This window comes from Ambystoma mexicanum, chromosome 2p, assembly GCF_040938575.1.
Source record: "Ambystoma mexicanum isolate Mex_15411 chromosome 2p, UKY_AmexF1_1, whole genome shotgun sequence".
NCBI lineage: Eukaryota > Metazoa > Chordata > Amphibia > Caudata > Ambystomatidae > Ambystoma > Ambystoma mexicanum.
In genome coordinates, this window is record NC_090923.1 from 543,660,382 (window position 1) to 543,679,478 (window position 19,097).

At 44.4% G+C, this 19,097-nt stretch overlaps 1 protein-coding gene across 5 annotated transcripts in view; it reads left to right on the plus strand.

Annotated features, from left to right (window-relative positions):
* LOC138566537 (calpain-1 catalytic subunit-like) overlaps positions 1 to 19,097 on the plus strand; it is an 845,562-nt gene that overhangs the window by 247,019 nt on the left and 579,446 nt on the right. For all 5 annotated transcript variants that reach the window (XR_011301953.1, XM_069643985.1, XM_069643987.1 and 2 more), the window contains one exon: positions 7,368 to 7,540. Coding sequence is in view for 4 of the 5 variants with exons in the window: in XM_069643985.1 (XP_069500086.1) it covers positions 7,368 to 7,540 (173 nt within the window). In the remaining variant the exon portion in view is untranslated. The remainder of the gene's footprint in view (positions 1 to 7,367; positions 7,541 to 19,097) is intronic.

Here is a 19,097-nt window from a genome sequence, read left to right on the forward strand (position 1 = left end):
TGTAGTGTTACCTGTTCATGATAACCATGTTTCCCCCCCCTTGTCTGCTTCTTTGATGATCAGGTCTGGATTACTTCTCAAGCATTTTAGTGCCCGAGTTCTTGGTTGTTCAGGTTAGTATGCCCTCTCTTGGTCCTGTTCCGGTTGCAGTCTTCCATTTTCTCCAGGTCTCTGGCAAAAGTTTTAGAAAAAATGTTGATGGCATTGTCCCGCTGTAAATTAGGGGTAAATGTTGATTTCCTCTTGAGCTCTTTGGTCTTCAGAGTGCCTTCTTCAATGCATTAAGAATCTCTTTGTTTGTTCTTCCTCTGAAGTCATGCATGGTAGATTAACCAGTAAATGTGTTTGTTCAAGAATGTCCATCGGCACATCACTGATTGTCGGTTTGGTTGCTCGTTTAGGTCTCCAGACCACCTTTTTAGAAAATAATGTTTTCAGTTTAAGTTTTCTAGCAAGCTTGAAAAGATCAATGTGGTATAGTTCAAGCTGTTGGTGCAAATGATAAACCTCTGTTGAGCATAGTGGTCTTGGCATTCGTTAGTGTATGACGGGATAGGTTCATTACCAGATTCATCGTCCCTGGTCCCTTTGTTGTAGTTGTGTCCTCGATCTGGTGAGTCTCAGTATACCTTGGTTTTCGGCTGTGCGGCTTCTTGATTCCGCCTCTTTTGCCTCTGTGTTTGGTCTTGCCGTTGTCGTATTTGCTTCTATTGGGTCCAGAAACTGTACATGCTTGGTGTTCGTGGGTTTGTTCCCTTTTTTGTATTTTTTTATCATATCATATCCTATTTGTTTGTTGGCTGACATTGTGGCTGATTCATCGGTTGTCACGCTGTTAATCTTCCCATGCAACCACCCTTTCTCTATTTTCACATCCCCAGGTCCTACGCAGGCTGACACTCTATAGCTCCTGGCACACAAGCTCAGCAGCCAGGGAGTTACACAACCCTCCTACTCTAACACCACCACTCTAAAGGCACTACTTATGCGCCACTTCTATCCAACCAATATAATTTCCTCCTCACAGGTGTACCTAACCAGGAAGTGAACTTCAGCCCGAGGCTACACGCCTTCTCCATATTCTCTACTCAAGAGACACCTAAACCCTAGGTGAGCATGTCCACTTCTTACTCTACTCCCACACACTAATGTACCTACAGCATGTAGTTCATAACCCAGCTAACCTACTCTCCTCTACCTCTTTCTTTCCTTGTGCCTCATTCTCTCCTCACATGAACACAATTGTAATGTACATACCAAATTCCTTCTGGCACTAATACAATTACTATGTATGTTGTTACCATTTCGTACCTACTCTACTTTCAATGACAAAAATCCTGTTACATCATGTGGATATATGTGTCCTAATATTCAAATTGGGCTAACCCTCTGCTCTGATCAAATATTTCCATCAAGTCTTTTAAAAAATGTTATTTCTTCACGCAGTGCACTGAATCACTAATGACACTGCACATGTCACCTTGTTTTGAAAAATGAAACCCTATAAACCTGTCAACAACTGTAGCCTTGATAAAGACCCGATAATGGTCGAAACACGTGTCGGCACTTTTGGTGAATAACACATGTTCAATAAATCACAATGGGGTCCAAAGCAGAACGTGTGGACTATACCTACTACGCATTTCAGTGAATGTAGCAAATACATATAACTAAATGCACCAGCACCATACGAGTAGAAACACTAACTAAATTGTTAACGAAATATATATGTTAATTTATGACTTGTAGAAGTATGTTGTCAGGCTGCTGGCTACATAAAGGAACTTTTGTATATGATTTTGTTAACTTAATTGTCAAAGTTGACAATATTGGTTTGAATAACCTGTTGTTTTAAATATATATATATATATATATATATATATATATATATATATATATATATATATATATGTATATATATATATATATATATTTACATGTATGATTTGCAGCCAGCAATAATATGGTTGCTGGCTGTCAAAATGTATTCATGTTTATGAAATGTATAATCATTTTGTGAAAAAAGTTAACTGAAAGATTGTAGCTTAATTGTTTGTATTTCAATACAACTATAATTTGTAAACAAGACTTCTGTCTTACATTCTTAATCAAGGCCAACATATGGATAGTGCAGAGCACTAGTCAAACTCTAATACCTGTTTATACGTATTATGTCAATGGTAGGACCTATATTAACTAGCCCTGTAATTTACCGACACCGTCAATTAATCCAAACAAGGTACAAAAATTAGAGCCCAACCACACTCAATATCGGATTACCATAACTATAGTATTTTGAGTGAAGTAAGTACACAAAAAACACATATTAAGATCTCCTCTGCATTTGATGTAATATTTAACATGGGTTATTTCAGGATATCCTTATATAACACATGCCAATTTGAGACCAGCGGCATAGAGAGCTGGCCATTGGATTGCACCATTTCAGATTTCCCTTGTAAGCAAACCAAACGCAAAACCTCCAGCTTACCTCATGCAACCAAATATCATAAGAGCAATGTCAAAGCTAATCGTTTTGGCTTCTACAAAGACATTTAGCCGACATTGCCTTCATATGCACAAGTATTCACCCGTTTGCTAGCAATATCCCCATATGGCCGACACTACAATCTTGATACAGGAATTGCCATCAAATGCAGATTGCACAACACGTATTGCTGTCATACACTGGACATTACCATCAAAAACCCAGTTGCCTACACCGTTGTTACCAGCGCACCAGGAGTAGCAGGTCGCTTCTGGGAATGGGGCTACAATGCTATCAGAGATCTGAGTCACCTGCTCTGACCATGCAAAGGTGGGACCTAAATTAATTTTGTATTTGTTTATTGTGAGAGTTTAAATAAAACCATACACAAACCTCTTCAAAAATCATCATAAACATTCATAAAAACAAGTTCCATTTTTAGCACATAATTATTCAGGATTTAAAAGTTGCACAATTCTGTCACAATAATAGTAGTAATCTGATTCCCTAACTCCAATTCATTATGAAACAGGGCCTGACTTAAGCACTTTGCAGCAGGTGGGGCTGGTATAACTAGTCTATCCCCCCATGTGATTGCATCTGCGCTGTGAATGGTCGAGTTGTCTGTAAGTAGCTCATACGTGTCTGTCGTAACTTCACTGATATAGGCACACGAGACAGATATCACCGGAGGTGTGATTAGCATGGCCTGCACATATTTTCTTGTGAATGGAATGAACATGATATTGTCATGGCAAATGGTATTGGGGGTATGTACCTCACTCTTCAGTGCATTGTAGTATGGCACATATGAGTAGTTTGTGTGCGCGGTTCTGATCCACGACATGAATGCTCATTGCATGGACAGAACAAGAAGACATTGGTTTGTCTTGCTACTGTGCCTCGCCCTTGAACACCATACTAATGAGTAGTTGATATAGTGTCGCCCCCTAATAGGCTAGAGTTCGGATCTAGGTTATCCCTTTTGAGTGCCAGAGACCTCTAAGCTCTTACCTTAGTCCAACAGGTACCCACCCAGCAATGATCAAAAGATGAACCGCTTGCATTTGCGGTAGTACACTGGGTAGTCGTATGTGCCTCTTATAGCTGAGGAGCTCATGCAGTGTTCTGGGTTGGGGAATGGGTATTTAGTAATTCAGACTATATAGCAGGGAAGCAAAGAGTTGTAACATGTAGTTTGCAATGTTCAGTCATTGTAATGTTAATCTGTTTTTATACAGGGCCAAATCACCACCATAGTATTATCAACGCACCTAGGCTTGTCCAAGCAGTGGCGTACTGGGCTCCCGCCAGGAGTACACAGACCCTGGTCTGTTGCAGGAGAGAAAATGAGCGTGGATAAGAGGCTGGGAAATCGGGAAAATTATAGTACAAACGGAGGGAGAGATTCAGCAGATGAATAATGTTTTGTCATAGGCTGGGTGCATGTCAGTCCATAACATAGTTCTGCAAAAAGGAGGAGGCGGATACCTCCTAAAGCGTTATAATAATTGTGTTGTGTTTACAAGGCAGATTTGTAACTTACTACGCAATGGGCCTCATTATGAGTATGCCGGTCCAGTAACAACGGTGTCGGTAAGTTACTGGCATACTCCGAGTTCTGCGAGTGAGTGCCTTTCCGCCCACCAGGTCTGACCTGGCTGGCGGAATGGCACCCGCTCGCAGACCTTGACGGTAGCACTGCACCATCATAAAATGTGCCGGTGCTGCCGTCCTCCCCATTCCCATTCCCATTGAGTCCTATGGGAATGGGGAGTAATTCTTCCCGGCACCCGGCAATGGGAAATTATCGGGACCGCCCGGGCTGTAATGCCCTGGTAAGTCCCCATTGCCGGGCGCCGGAAAAAAAATTACAATGGCGGCAGCCGCACCGTTTTTACCGGCACAGCTACCACTGGAGTCATAATGAGGACCAATGTAATGATGGCTGCATGAGGGCTAGATTGTGTGCTTGGGCAATCCTGGAAACTTGGTGGCTTATTTGTCCGGGCATATCCATACATTGTACCTCGGGTCCAACTCCAGAATGCTAATTCTGTGACTGCCAATCCTGAGAGAAGTGTGGCATAGTTCAGAATATATTGTGTATAAAAGCGAATGCTGTTGGTAACAGAAGGTGCAGGAATGGAGTTATCAAACTAGTATGAAAAATGGAAAAGCCTGTCACCTTGATGTCAAAAATGTTATTATTAAGAGTGTTTGTGCAATTTCCTGCTAGACTTTCATTTAGTTCAGTGTGAGAGGTGGTGGTGCCTAACTTGGGAGTAGGCTATCCGACTATAGTAATTAATAGACATCTATACAGGGACGTCATTTATCATAGACATCTATACAGGGACGTCATTTAGGGGTCGCCAGGCGTCACAACTGCGACCGCTGAGGTCTCCCTTGCTACCCCAGTGGTCTGCCTTGCTACACCTAAAAATAAAAAATAAATGACACATTTATTTTTTAAATTCAACCTCCTGGGCTGTGGCCAGCACCATGTGGCTCTTTGCTTCTTGAGTGGCTGGCTTCCTTGATCAGACCTCTTACATTTTTTTTTTTTTAAAACGGGTTCCACAAGTATAACACTTTCTGCAGTGACCCTAAATAAGAAAGAATAGGAATAACAAATAATTTGTCTTTCTGGAATTCTATACAATAATTGCTAAACTCATTAAAGGTTTACTTCAGGCACACTTCAGGGGGTAAGTTACTGATTTAGTCTGTTTTTAAACACCTCAACTCAGCCTTTAATTCTTCTGAAGTTGATAATGAGTACCAACACAGGTTGGGTGATATTGTATGTATATTTTTTCTATATCAAGCGCTTAAGCATAAGTGCTGTATAATAACACATCATTATCATTGGGCCATGGACGTCTGCTTGCATTCACAGTAATTTGGTAATATGGGCCTATACACACTGATCTTAACGATACATATGGTGATCCATTCTTGTATGAAATGTATATTCCATTATAGTGATATCGTAACCATATTTTTCGTATAATACTATGTGATGCAACTTCCTGTTTTGTCAAGGGGTGAACGGTCGTGTTCCATCGCTTCCCGTGATATCACTTTGGGGTGGGTTCAAATGATATCCCTTCCTGTGATGTCAGAGGCCAAGGGTCGTTTGATGTCACTTCCGCTACCCCTGGCATTTTGGTGAAATGACGTCCCTGCATCTATAGTAAGCAAATATATCCTAAGCACCCTATGCAGGCTGCATTGATTATTCTGTGTGAAAGTCGCCGGTGGATAGGTGACAAACAGGGAAGGTATGAAGAGAGGAGCAGATGTCTGTCCTTCTGTTTGCAAAGACAGTCTGGTACCTGTCGCAAAGCAGATCCTTGGTCTTGTGTGCTCGGTTGTATATGCAACATTATACCAACTCCAGATGATAAGATTGTATGTTGCCCATATAGCTGTCCTAGACTGCTGATTGCGGCAAAACTGCCTTAGTCTCCTCGAAAGAAGTCATACTTACGTGCTGGACCGGAGTGATGCTTTTGCCAGGTCGCATGTGGTTTGCCACGTGACCATAGTTACCTCGTTCTCCAAATAAGCTCGTGTATGGGTATAGACTGGAGAGAGGGACAAAATGTAATTTTTGTGGCTTAAGAACTGAAAGAAGATGCCGCCATGGCAATATTCTTTTAGGATAAGATTTTTCATTAACAATAAAGGGCATCCTGTTCTGTACACCTCCCCCACTCCACCTGTCATCTGCCACATCTATAATCCCAACTAACAGTCTGTTTTCCCTACAATGTTTCAGCAGTCACCCGCTAACACTATCCCTCAGCAGTCTCTTTACAGCGTGATCCCTAGGGCATCTGTATAAAGTCTGGTGCTAGTCTCTTTGCTTTGTCAGAAAAGCACCATGCTTGTATATAGTGGCCTTATACATACATCTGGCATTTAGTAGGTGGTATGTGTTACCAGCATTCTAGGATCAAGCGGTTATTGGTGCCCAGTATTCAGTGGTCAAGTACATTGCACCCCACCTTTATGATAACTAGCTAGCATTTAATGTTAAGTGCAAGTGGTTCTCGTGATTTTGCTTACAAGAGCAATTGTGGAAAAAATATTAGTTTACGGCATCTCCCTCTCTGTGAGTGGTTCTAAGAAAACAGTCCACCGTCATCGGGTATTACAAAATAGTGTGACCTGGATCGTGAGACATGCTCCCTTTGCTCATGTGTCACCTATTTGGGTTTTAATTAAACTGGTCACCTGTTCGATCAATGATCATCTTTAAAGTGCTCAATCTGGCACCAAATAGCCTATTTTACAAGCTCCCAACTACCTAGTCTTGTTCTACTTCAAAAAAGCCTGAAAGGGCACCGCGCTCTACATCCAGCCCTCTGCTGGGGACTACTACATCCAATGTTGATTCTTGGGTGGCAAGGTGTTTCTGTTCAGGGTGTTTGGATGTGGAATGAGCTATCAATTCAGCTGAGGATACAGTCAAATGCAGTGAAATAGAAAATTAAGGTTTAACGAGGTCCCAGCAAGGATGGTGGCCTCCAGTGGCTATGAGCGATCGTGCAACGCTTCTAATGCCTTCAGATCTTCAGCACTGTACAATTATATTAGGATTGATAAACACTTATCCATATCTGCAGTACCATATGTTTGTATCCCTCCTTGGTTTTATGGGCTCCCTCCTTTCTCTCCCATGTAATGCAAGGCTGTATTCTGTCAATTGTAAACTTTTGCATCTACTTTGGTAGAAGTCGCAACCAAGTCTCCGCCTGAGAGGGGCTTTAGGGGAATATGTAAAATGTATTGTAACGGGAAGATTACTTCTTGTGAAAAAGTTGCCAATAATGTTCTTGTTCTTGTCTTGCCTTCCCCCCCTTCCCAGTTTTGGCAGTACGGGACATGGATTGAGGTGGCAGTGGATGATCTTCTGCCAACTGTGCGTATCGAAGCGATGGACCAGTGTGGAAATATCACTGTCACTTATGAATTGCTTTTCCTCCGTTCCAATGACAATAAAGAGTTCTGGAGCTCCTTGCTGGAGAAAGCATATGCAAAGTAAGAGAGCACGTATTTTATGTGAGGCTGTGTGGCATTTGTAAAGCACTGATCGTTGTGGGATGTCTCAGTGAGCAGCACTGCACAGTTCTTGGTTTCCAGTAGACCATAGATTTCTGAAAATTACAAATGGAATTCAGATAGCAGTATATAGAATTATTGATTAACATTGTATCCTCTTGTAGATCTATGGATTAACCAGAAGCCAAGAGCATATAATGCTGTGGATTTCAGGAATCGAAATAAAGACTTGATGAGCAGGAGGCAAAGTGTATCAGGCATCACTCAGTACACAGGAGCTTTTTAGACAATGACGAGTTTGTTTATATGAGATGCAAAGTTTACCTTTTTATTGATAATATATTATCTATGGTAATTTAAATGTTTTCAGATGCTCCTCTATATGCATTCCGAAGCACACATAGTTAATGTCACACAGATATATTTGTTTGGCACCAGATGGCCTGGCAGTTAAGTCGCTCCTTGGAGCTATTAGTGTGAAGTTAACAGGCCCTTCTATGCTACAAGCAGGAGTTGCATATCTCCAAGCAATCATGAACCATGGGGTTACCATGTGCAGGGTTGCACAGTGGTGTGAGTTGCAGTATATTGGCTGCTAATATTACCCGCCTAACTGGACACACTGTTTCGTGTCCACTAAACTTGAGGTTGTGAGATTGCAGGACATTTCCGGATATGGGGCTAGGTTTAGAATTCTAAGTAAATAACGGGAGTGTTGATGGAAAGACTGGGTTCTTCTGGAGAGCATGGGGGGGGATGCGAGTTGAAGAACACATTGTTAGGTCATCCCCATACAGGGGAGAGGAAGGGTTCATGAGAATGTTTCATATTAGCTGGCCAGCTTCTGTTGGGTCCATTTTCCTCGTGAATAATAGAGCACATCCCCCAGTGATTTCAACAGTGAACAAGGTCCATATACACAAAAGAGAACAAAGATAGTTGTGGGCGACGTTGTCTGTGTTTCACCGCTGCCAGGACTCTGGTCGGTGTCCCAGGACCCAGAATCTAGGCTCCGCCTACAAAAAATGATTGGGGAAGAGGAGAGGATAAAACCTCACGTGCATCCTTGCGGCATGAGCCCGCCGATTTTGAGGGCAATGCAGTCTATGCTGCCCCGCTGCCAGGACTCTTGCCGGTCTCCCAGGACCCAGAATCTAGGCTTCGCCTACAAACAACGTTTGGGGAAGAGGAAGGGTTAAATCCCCCCCCAGCTCCCTATGCGCCCTTGCGGCATGAGCCCACCGGCGTTGAGAGCGATGCTGTCTGTGCTGTCCCACTGCCAGGACTCTTGCCAGTGTTCCAGGACCCAGAATCTAGGCTCTGCCTCCAAGCAACGGTTGGAGAAGAAGGGGGGTTAAAACCACCCCCTGTGCAGCTTTGCAGCGTGAGTCAACCGACATTGAGTGCGATGCTGTCTGTGCTGTCCCTGCCTGGTTGTGACGTGACCGCAAGGTAAGCGCATCAACGCTGCAATACTGTGAGAGCACAAGAGTACATAAGTATCATACTACATCAACCACACTGTGCCTCTCACTCAAAGGGATTTAATCTCATGGTCTGGCCACGATTGTCCTGAAATCGGATTTTTTGCGCGTGTGTGCCGCGGCAATGCACTGCTCACCCTGTGCTTCATAATTGGAAAAGCATTCACTCATGTATGTCAGGGTAGGGCAGGGGGGAGAGACAGACTATAGCAGCTCCCCAAGCTGTCGGGTGTTCCCTGTCTCCCGGCTGCTATTGATGGTTTAAACTGATCTATGTTTTGAGTTAAAGCCGACCCAAGTGATAGTGCAAGGGAAGCTGCGAAGCGGAGTATTCTATTTGGTGGTTCCTTTCGTGCCATTTCGCTGACCCAGATTGCCAAACTACCTTTTGGTTTATCCCGCTACCGGGGGTGTCGCTGACCCAGATTGCCAAACTACCTTTTGGTTTATCCCGCTACCGGGGGCCCCTGAGGGCTGCGAGCGTGCTTTCCCTCACGGTGGCCTGTGTTCGGGTGGCGGCCAGAAGGCCATTGTGACACTGGGGCGGACTGTGGCAATTTTTCGTGGACTTGGATTCTTTGGTGTCCTTCTGCCTGTATTTACACAGAGGAATTGTACTCTGCTGCCGTGAAGGGTCCACCCAGTTTACATGAACCCAAGGTGGTTAACTGATATGAATGTCCTGTGAGCCAATCACAGGACGCTTCCTTGTTTTAACTTTTACATCTATTTTCTCTGATTTTATTCGAACATCATCATCTTTTAACTTTTTCTTACATACCAACTAGTTTAATCCGGATTTAAAGCATATTTGTATCTTATTATTAACATTACTTATTACCCTTTGGCAAACTAAGGCCATTCCGGGTGGGACAGCGGAGAGTAACTATGTGTGTATGGTCTAAGGGGGCGTTAATCATGGTGAAACGTGAAGCAACCACAAGCCTCCTGGCTACCCAGGGCCCGAAAAAAGTTAGAAAGGTCAAGGATAAGGAAAAATCCCCTCTGCTGGAGAATATGTTGGCTCTAGCAGAGGGTGTACCTGGGGTGTTGCAGGGTTCTAAAGGGAAGGGGGGTCTTGGATTCCCATCTGCAAAATGTTATACGATGAGCAGATCTGGGTGGCTGAGCTGGCAATCACCTCCGCCGAGAGACGGGCCACCTTGTGCAAATGTTCCCCAGCAGGCATCCAAGAGTCAACCAGTCCAGTACCTGGGGCGAGGGATGGTCCATGTTCTATGGTGGTCCCTTGCCCGACATCTGGGCTGGACGCTGTACCTTTAGTCTCACCATTGTCCCCTGCAACGGGTATCCAGGACCAGGCTGACCCGCACAGTGTTCTTCACGAGGGCTTGAAGGTTTCTTCCTCTGCAGTAACTGAACCAGATTGCATGCCAGGAGGTCCAAACAATGATTTATTTATTTTTTATTACATTTATAATGCGCAACCATAAACGCATGGGTGTGAGGGTGCAGACAAGACAAAAAAAAGACTTGAAGAAACCGGGGGATCCGTAGGAATGGTACCAAAAGGTTCGAAGGCTACTATTTGAAAAGGAAAGTTTTAAGGCCCTTCTTGACGTTACTCAGTGCTGCCGAGTTTCTCAATTGATCTGACAGGGTGTTCCAGAGAGCCGGCGCCGCGAAAGCAAAGGCGTCCCATTGTGCTTTCTTACTTTTCACTTTAGGCTGGTGAAGCAGGTTCTGATTATTGTAGCAAAGATTTCTAAGACAGGGTTTTATTCCTATGTACCTTTGTAGGTAGGTGGGCATATTGCCCTTGAGACATTTAAAGGTAATGACCATGAGTCTGAAGGATATTCGTGAATCCACAGGCAGCCAATGCAATGCTCGCTGTGCCTCAGATACATGTGCCCTGAATGCAAGTCCAGAAGCCACTCTAACCGCTCCATTTTGAACCACCTGGAGACAGTTAATGTTTTTTATACTAGAACCTGCAGCAGTAATCCAGTTTTGATACTATTATAGCACGAGCGATGAACTCTGCATTAGGCTGAGAAATAAATGGTCGCAGGTGGGACAGCAGTTTAATGTAGTAGGTGGCAGAAGACACAGTACTGGCCACATAAGACTTCATGTTGAGCGATTGGTCCAGAACCACACCCAGAATCTTTACCGTGGGGAGAGTGGGGATTAAAGTGTCTCTCAGCTGAGACCGTTTGTAGGCTGGATCTAATTTGGCTATAATGCTGTCAGATCCCACAACCATAAGTTCTGTCTTTCCACGGTTAAGTGCGAGATTATTCAGCATCATCCATTGTTCAATAATGGTGAATATACGGTTGAGTTCTCTTTGGTCCTGATCATGCTGGCCCATAAGAGGGATGACACATTGAGTGTCATCTGCATAATTAGAAAAAAGTATGCCCTCCTGGGCAAGGTGGGCAAAGAAAGGAGTCATGAAGATATTATAAATGCATGACGACAAGCTGGCTCCTTGTGGCACTCCAAAAGTATCTGGATTGCTGGTGCTTTAGCATTGTTAGCGCATACCCTACTGGATCTATTAGATAGAAAAGAGAGCAACCAATTGGTAGCGGCCTGCGAACAATTGGCTACAGACATGAGCCTATCTGCGAGTATGGCATGGTCGACCAGGTCGAACGCTGCTGATTGGTCCAGAGAGATAAGGAGAGAGACCTTCTGGGTATCCATTCTTTGGAGCAGTTGTGACTTGAGATCCAATAATGAGGTCTCGGTGCCAAAGCCTTGTCTGAACCCTGACTGGAAAGGATTAAGGATGGGGTGGGAGTTAAGATGTTGAGCTATTTGAGTATAGGCGACCCGGTCCAATTAATGCTACCGATAATGAACTTCTTGATGAGTTTCAAAACGGGTATCTGGAACACCTTGCCGATCTCAGACGACCAGGTAAGGTCTTTAAAAAAGAGGTTGAGGTGCTGGGCATACAGATCAGGCAAAGTTTTGCCTGTTTCCCATCAAGGAGGGGGGCTGATCAGGGAGTAGTAAATTCACCCGTTGGCCAGTCTGTTGCACGAGAAAGCAGTTTAGTGGAAAGTGGGGAACAGGTCATGAGCCAAGAAATAGTGGTTCCCGTGGACATACCTGCCACATCAGGCATCCTCCTGGAATGTGGCTGTAATTAGAACAAGGCTCGCCTGTATAGAGACACAGAGGACATTTGGCTCTGACAACTCTGATGACATATGTATTGGCGGTTAAAATTCTTAGACCGGGCCAGTTGGGCATCCTAGTAGTGAATTTATTTTTATAATAGTCCCCACAAACAATATGAAAAAAACTGTCTGGGTGTTTTGGCTCTCGCACGGAGGAACTCTCTGTAAGGTTCCCTATGGGCAATGTGTGTTTGATACTGGTGGTGATTTCAATTTGAAATTGGGGGGTGGGCCAGAAGATAACCTATACGACAACACAGAAGATGCCATGGCAGAGATATCTTATCCCATTAAGATGGACAGCAGACTCTGTGTGAAAGGGTCACGTCTCTGGCACTACCTTTATGAGTGGTGATTGTGATCAACAAATGGACGATTGGGTGGGGACATTCCCGGCAGAGTTACATTCTCTCTAGGTCAATGATAGACTATTTTTGTGTGCCGGTTGTGCACTGGGACCTCATAAAAGCGTTTGAGGTATTGGATAATATTTGCAGTGACCACTTTCCCTTTAAACTCAAGATTAAGACAGCCGCAAGGGAAGATAGGCTGAGCCGAGTATACCCCCCTGAAGTATTCCTAGATACCTCCCGTCGTAGGCTTAAATGGAAGGAGGATAAGAAGGACGAATTACTAAAAAAGGCAGTATTATCAAGCTCGCAAGAACTTTAGAATCTGTTGTGGGGGAACCTGGAGAGTGAAAGCATACTGCAGGAGTTTGGAAGTATGCTGACTCAGCTCTTCCAGATGTTTCCCTGTGCCCCAGGCGAACGAGAAGGAAAGAGAAGGGGGGGCTGGTTTGATTCTGATTGTACCAGAGCTAGGAAGAACTTATTACTTGCTCTGGGCAGTATTTGTACCCCCAAAACAGCCATTATAAGGGCTAGATCCACTATAAGAAAACCCTGGCCATTAGAAAAAGAGCAATAGAGGAAGGAGCATGGGAAGTCTGGGTGGTAGCCACTAGGTTTTAATGACTCAAAATTATTTTGGGAGATTGCCCATAAGGGCCCATATTACAAATTTGACATGGACAACCCGATTAACAATGTTTCAGATAAGGCCTGGTTGGACCATTTCTCATCCCTGTACAGTGCGGGGGGTAGGGCCGACAAAGATGCACAAGTAAACAGGGACAGTCTGGAACGTAGTAACGGGTTGGGCACTGAAGCATGTATTGTGTTCTCAGTGGATGAAATAAAAAAAGGCTATTGGTTGCCAGCGATGTAACTGCGCCCCGGGCCCGGATAATGTTCCGGCAGATCTATTATTCATGGCACCACATCTCTGGGCACCAGTACTCACACAAGGGTTCAACGCAATATGTGCGGGTGGGGCTATCCCACCCTCCATGGTCCATGGCAGTCATCCATATATAATAAGGGATCCCTGGCGTCCCCTGCTTCGTACAGACCCATATCACTCCTGGATTCTCTGTTCATGATACTGGATTGTGCCATCTTGGCCCGACTGGAGGACTGGGTAGTGAGTAGTGGAGTTCTTTGCCAGGTCAAGCTAGGATTCAGGGCTGGGCACAGCCAAGCAGGTACTTAATCTTTATCTGGTAATGGCACATTCACTTTACCTGAAGGAGGAGCCCATCTATTTGGCATTCATGGACCTGAGCACAGCATTTGACAAGGTCAAATGTGCCAAGTTGTGGGATATGCTCAGGTCCATGAATTTCCCGGGGACCCTGGTGAACCTTTTGGCCAGGCTGCATAGCACCACGCAAGCATGTTTGGAGTGGGACCAATGGGCATAGATTGAGTTCTTTCCAAGTCCAATTGGGGGTACGCCAGGGATGTGTGTTGGCGCCCCTACCTTTCTGCTTATATATTAATGGTCTTCACCAGCACCTCCTAAAATTTTCTCCTGATGTCCCAAAATTGGGTGGCCGGGCCCTACCGGTCCTAGTGTATGCGGATGATTCCGTCCTGATGGCTCGTAGACTAAGGGCTCTGCAGGCCCTTATTTCAGAATATGCTGCTTTTATGGAGGGGATGGACCTGGTGGTAAATGCAGCAAAGTTGGCGGTGATGGACTGTTGGAAAGGGAGACAGGATTAATCTCAGGGCCATGCACTGCAGGAATAGTGTTATCCTCAGGGTTGACTTTTTTCGACTATATGGGGGTCAGATTTTCAACCAATGTTGGTGCCATGGCACATGTAACCAAACAGGCACGGCAGTTCAAGCAGGCTTTGGGTGGTGTTTCCAAGGCCATGTCCATGTTTAAAGCCAAGCTAATTGCCCCTTTAGTACAGTTGTGTAAGGGAAAAGCGGCCTTGGTTGCCAAATTTGGGATGTAGCGCTGGGGCCATTCCAATGTTAAGGCGATCCAGACCCTGGAGAACCAGCTTTGGCTCCTAATTTCGGAGAACATATGGAACTGGGATAAACACCAATTAGCTATACGATCTCACTGCAACCAGTATTGCACTGGTTCAGGCTATGGTGTAACCGTAGGACACCACTGGCCCATGAATTGAGCACATTCCTAATAGTTAAGGATCCAGGAGACAAGATCCAATGGCCGCTCACATTAGGAAACAGCTGAGGGTGATCAATAGTACACATTTGTACCCACCCAGTAGCATGCTTTCTCGGGGGAAAAATAAATCGATGGACTGCATGTCTATATGAGTCTGTGCACATGGACAGAGAAAGTAGAGAAATCGTGCAGCCAAAGAAGCGTGGGTTGATGACAATCATGTCCCCGGGTGTCCAACGTTATTTACTATGGGTGGGGTGACACACGGATCATGTCCTCGCATCCAGGGCAAGGTTTAACTGTATCCACCTACGGGCTGTGGTAGCATCGTGGTCAGGGGGGGGGGTGCTGATCGATCTTGCCCGGTATGCGAACCTCCATACGAGGACCTAGCGCATTTGATTTTCTTTTGCCCTGCGTATGCACAGGCGAGAAAACGTCTTGTACGACCCTTACTGATGGAATTGTGCTTTGCACAATATAGGCCTGCCTTAACATATTTGCTGTGGGCGCATTCACCGTGTGTGTGCTGGTTGTATTTTCATATTTGAAAATTACACTTTAGCTTAGGAAACAACTGTTAAGTATACTGCCCTGACAGTGAGTTGTTGTTACACACTATTCAACGACTCGCAATCCTTTTTTAGTTGCTATCTTTTTGTGAGGTTTTATTATTGTGTGATTTTATTGTGTTATAATTGCTATATATTTTTGCATTTTGTAATGTTTTTATGGATTGTTCTTTATGCAAATCTGAAATAAACTTGATGATGATGTATACAAATATTTGTACTGGATGGAAAGAAGGGAAAGTACGTTTGTAATTGTGTTTGTCTGTTTGGTAAGCGTCATGAACAGATATGCTAAACAGATTGTACTTCAAAAGAGGGAGCTTGGACCTTTTTCCACTGCTTGGTATGACATTGTGGAAGGCAGAGGTTTTGAGGATACATTAGAGTTGGAGCGATTTTTGAAGGGGCCTCTTGATAGGTGCTGAGGGGGAATCGGATCTCAGATGAGTAGTCTGGTTGTCGTATATGGTGTGAAGGTCTGAGCAAGGTCATAAAACACATTGTTCTCATTATTGTGGCCCTCAGAATCAATGGTAGCCTGGAAGCAGTATAACTTGGGTTCACGGCCACATACACTTCCGACCTATAGGGGCGGCTAGGACTGAGGACCCAAACTTTTGTGGTGGACACTTCCTTTCTGTTAGTGGCTGTCAGCTCCAAGGAGCATGCGTCATAACGTGCTCTTCATCTTCATATGTGGTGGCCACTGAGGTTTTTTTCTCAAGGAAGGGTATTTCAGTAAGACGGGGCATGTCTGGGAGCTCTTGGCAGGATAGGCATATGCAGACAGCTGAAAATGAAGAGCATGTTAGCTAATGGGTACTACGCCAAGTCTGTAACCTGCCATTATGACTGGTTATGAAGATGAGGCTGGAATATATATAGACTCTTCAGCAATGCAAAACATCACTTGTGCGAACAGGAAGATTCAATCCGTTTTTTTGCATCAGGATAGACCCGCCACATTAGGTACTGATGATGATGAAAGTGCAGCACCTTTTGAGCTGGACAGTGCACCAAAATATGAATTTCGACAAATTGTATTTCTTGACCATTGTACCAGTGAATAAATTCATTGGGTGGTAGTAAGAATCAGATGACGACTGTTAGTTGTATTATCTAATTCGGACATTTCTAAAGTTGAGTTGACGAATGGAAGCATGAGTGAAATTAAGCTTGGATTGAAATATATATCACATAAGAATATATATTTTCTTTTATGAGTACACGTTGGCATTTTTGTATACATGGTGCTACTGCATAACTAGCACATTGTTTGTTTTATTGTACATATGAAAATACATTATATTCAGGTAATATGCACATTTCTTTGTGACGATCTTTCTTTGCATGGTTCAATATACCATATTAGGATTTAATAATTATGAATTTTGGTACCAGGGTAACTGGGGCATAAAATTGGCTCGGGCACCAATGAAAAACTACCCCACACTTTTGAATGGCAATTAATTCCTTTCTTTTTGACAGACTGCAGCTGGTGTATTTTGGTAAAATACGTTGCAAATGATGCATTTTGAAGACTATTTATTCACTAACACTGGTGGCAATTAACAGCTGCAAAGTGATTTAACTCACCAAACCAGCCCACTTTATGCCAAAAACGGGCCCACTTTGACCAAAAGAACTGGCCTGCACATTAGCATATTGGGCCTACACTTTGGACATTGCCCTACAGGCCAGTCCAAGCCTCGTTGAAACATTTCCTGGCAGGATCCTTGCAGTCAAATGTATACTGCCCTCACTTCCTTTTAAGGTCTAGCGTGTGCCTTATTTTGATACCATATTTCTCAAATATTGCATGTGAAGAAGGGTGTTATCACCATAAGGGCAGTGAAATCCTATTCTATGCAGGCACACCACATATCATATTCTGTAACAGTCATTACCACATGCTCTGTTCCTGTGCTGAATAGTGCTCATCCCCCAACAACTCTGAGTCTAAAGATGACAGTGTTCCTGATGTGGACCCCCAAAAACTTCCTGACGCCGAATGCTTTTCAATGGGAAGTTTAACTTGACCCAGCGTTTTAATGTTAAATGGCCCTCAATGCAAATTTGAAAGTAAAAAATGTATGTTATGTGAGAAACCTGAGGGTGTCCTCACATCTACTACCCTTGGATCCTCTTTTCAGGTGGCCTGGGAAAGGCCATCGCTTTTGGATCCTGACCCTGAGGGTGTTGAAGCGAGAGAGGATCACCTGGGTAGAGGGTCCTTGACGATTGGGTCCCAGATGTCCTCAGGTGAGACGCAGTATTCCGCATTTCCCTTTCATGAAGAGTCCTTTATTCCAGAGGCAGTCATAGGGTATTGTTATACCTGTCCCATTGACCAAGAAAATGACAGGATATATTACCAGTCCAGAAGCATCAGAAGGATGGTGAAGAGGAGAGGGGTTAAGGGTGAGGTAGACAAGACATGGTATCCCCCTTTCCCTAGTGAAGACCAACCTAAGCCTCCACCAGTCTTTATAGACTACTGCAAGACAGCTCCCCTCATTTCCCCACATTTGACCTCTGACAGCACTCAGATGGGGAAGAAGCGACTAAGATTAATGAACACTAAACCTCATTTCACCATGTGGTACTGGGGTGAGGAAGATGCCTGTGGAGTGTTTTGAAAGTCAGGCATGTCCCTTTAACTATGGTCAGGAAAGCTCAATTGAAAATCCACACCTGCAAATTGTCAAGTGGTTTCAGGTGCATACAGGGAGACCAGTGGAGCAGCAAGGAGAGCTACAGGGAGGCCTGTGTGGGAGAGACCAGCATGGGACACGTATCATGAGAAGTCAACCATGGTGGGACATTGAGAGGAAGCCAATATGCCAGCCGAGGTCCCAGAGGACCTGTGGAGCCCAAGGCGAATCGGGCTGTTAGGCTGCCACAGTTGTGGGAGCCTCCGTTGTCGAGAGAAAGCAGCTGGAGCTGCGAGCAAGGCAGAAGGAAGAAAGGATGCTGTCTGCATCTGTGGAGGATAGCAGAGTTACCAGTGTGTGCCTGGAAACAACCAGAATGCGAGTGGGGCTCACAGAGACCAGCAAGCTCGCCTGTGAAGCCGAATCAAAGCGGCGTAGCCACCTGAGGAGGAATGCTGAGAAGCAGAGAGTGGAAGGAGATGTCACTCAAAGCCGGAGGCGCTCCTAGGCGATATGCACTGATACAAAAATGCTATATGACCTATATTCAATCCCGAACTGAATGAAAATTCGAAGCAAAGTTAAAGCATACACATTGAATACGGAACTGAATGAAAATTCGAAGCAAAGTTAAAGCATACACATTGATTACTGAACTTAATGAAAACTTGAAACAAAGCGAAACTACATATATTGAATATCGAATTGAATGAAACTTTAGGGGCAAAGCAAAAGGGGAAAATACCCATCTGAAAGCAACCTATGGAAAAGAGCGAAAGGGTGAAAGAGTGCGACAGAAAGGTGGGAAATATATAAGACCACCGCAAAGTGAGCTTTATGAATGGATGCAGTGTGGCAAGGCCAAAGACTGACAAGAGATGTGTGACACATTATGGCAAAGCCAAGAGGCTAAGCAACAGAAGCCAGGAGAGTGTGGAGTTACACATAAAGCCAAGAGGCTGACAGGGAGAAGCAAAGTGAATGTGAATCTATACACAGGAGCAGATACAGTAAAGACTTTGTGGGCTGAAGAGCCTAGGGTCCCTAGTTGCACGACCTGTGATGGGTGGACCGTGTGGTCTGACAATTGTGCCTAGACCAAAGAGCAATGTGCCCTCTAATTATTTTTCTCTGTGCGGAACTGGTTGGCTGTTGTGCACACATTTGTTTCCATG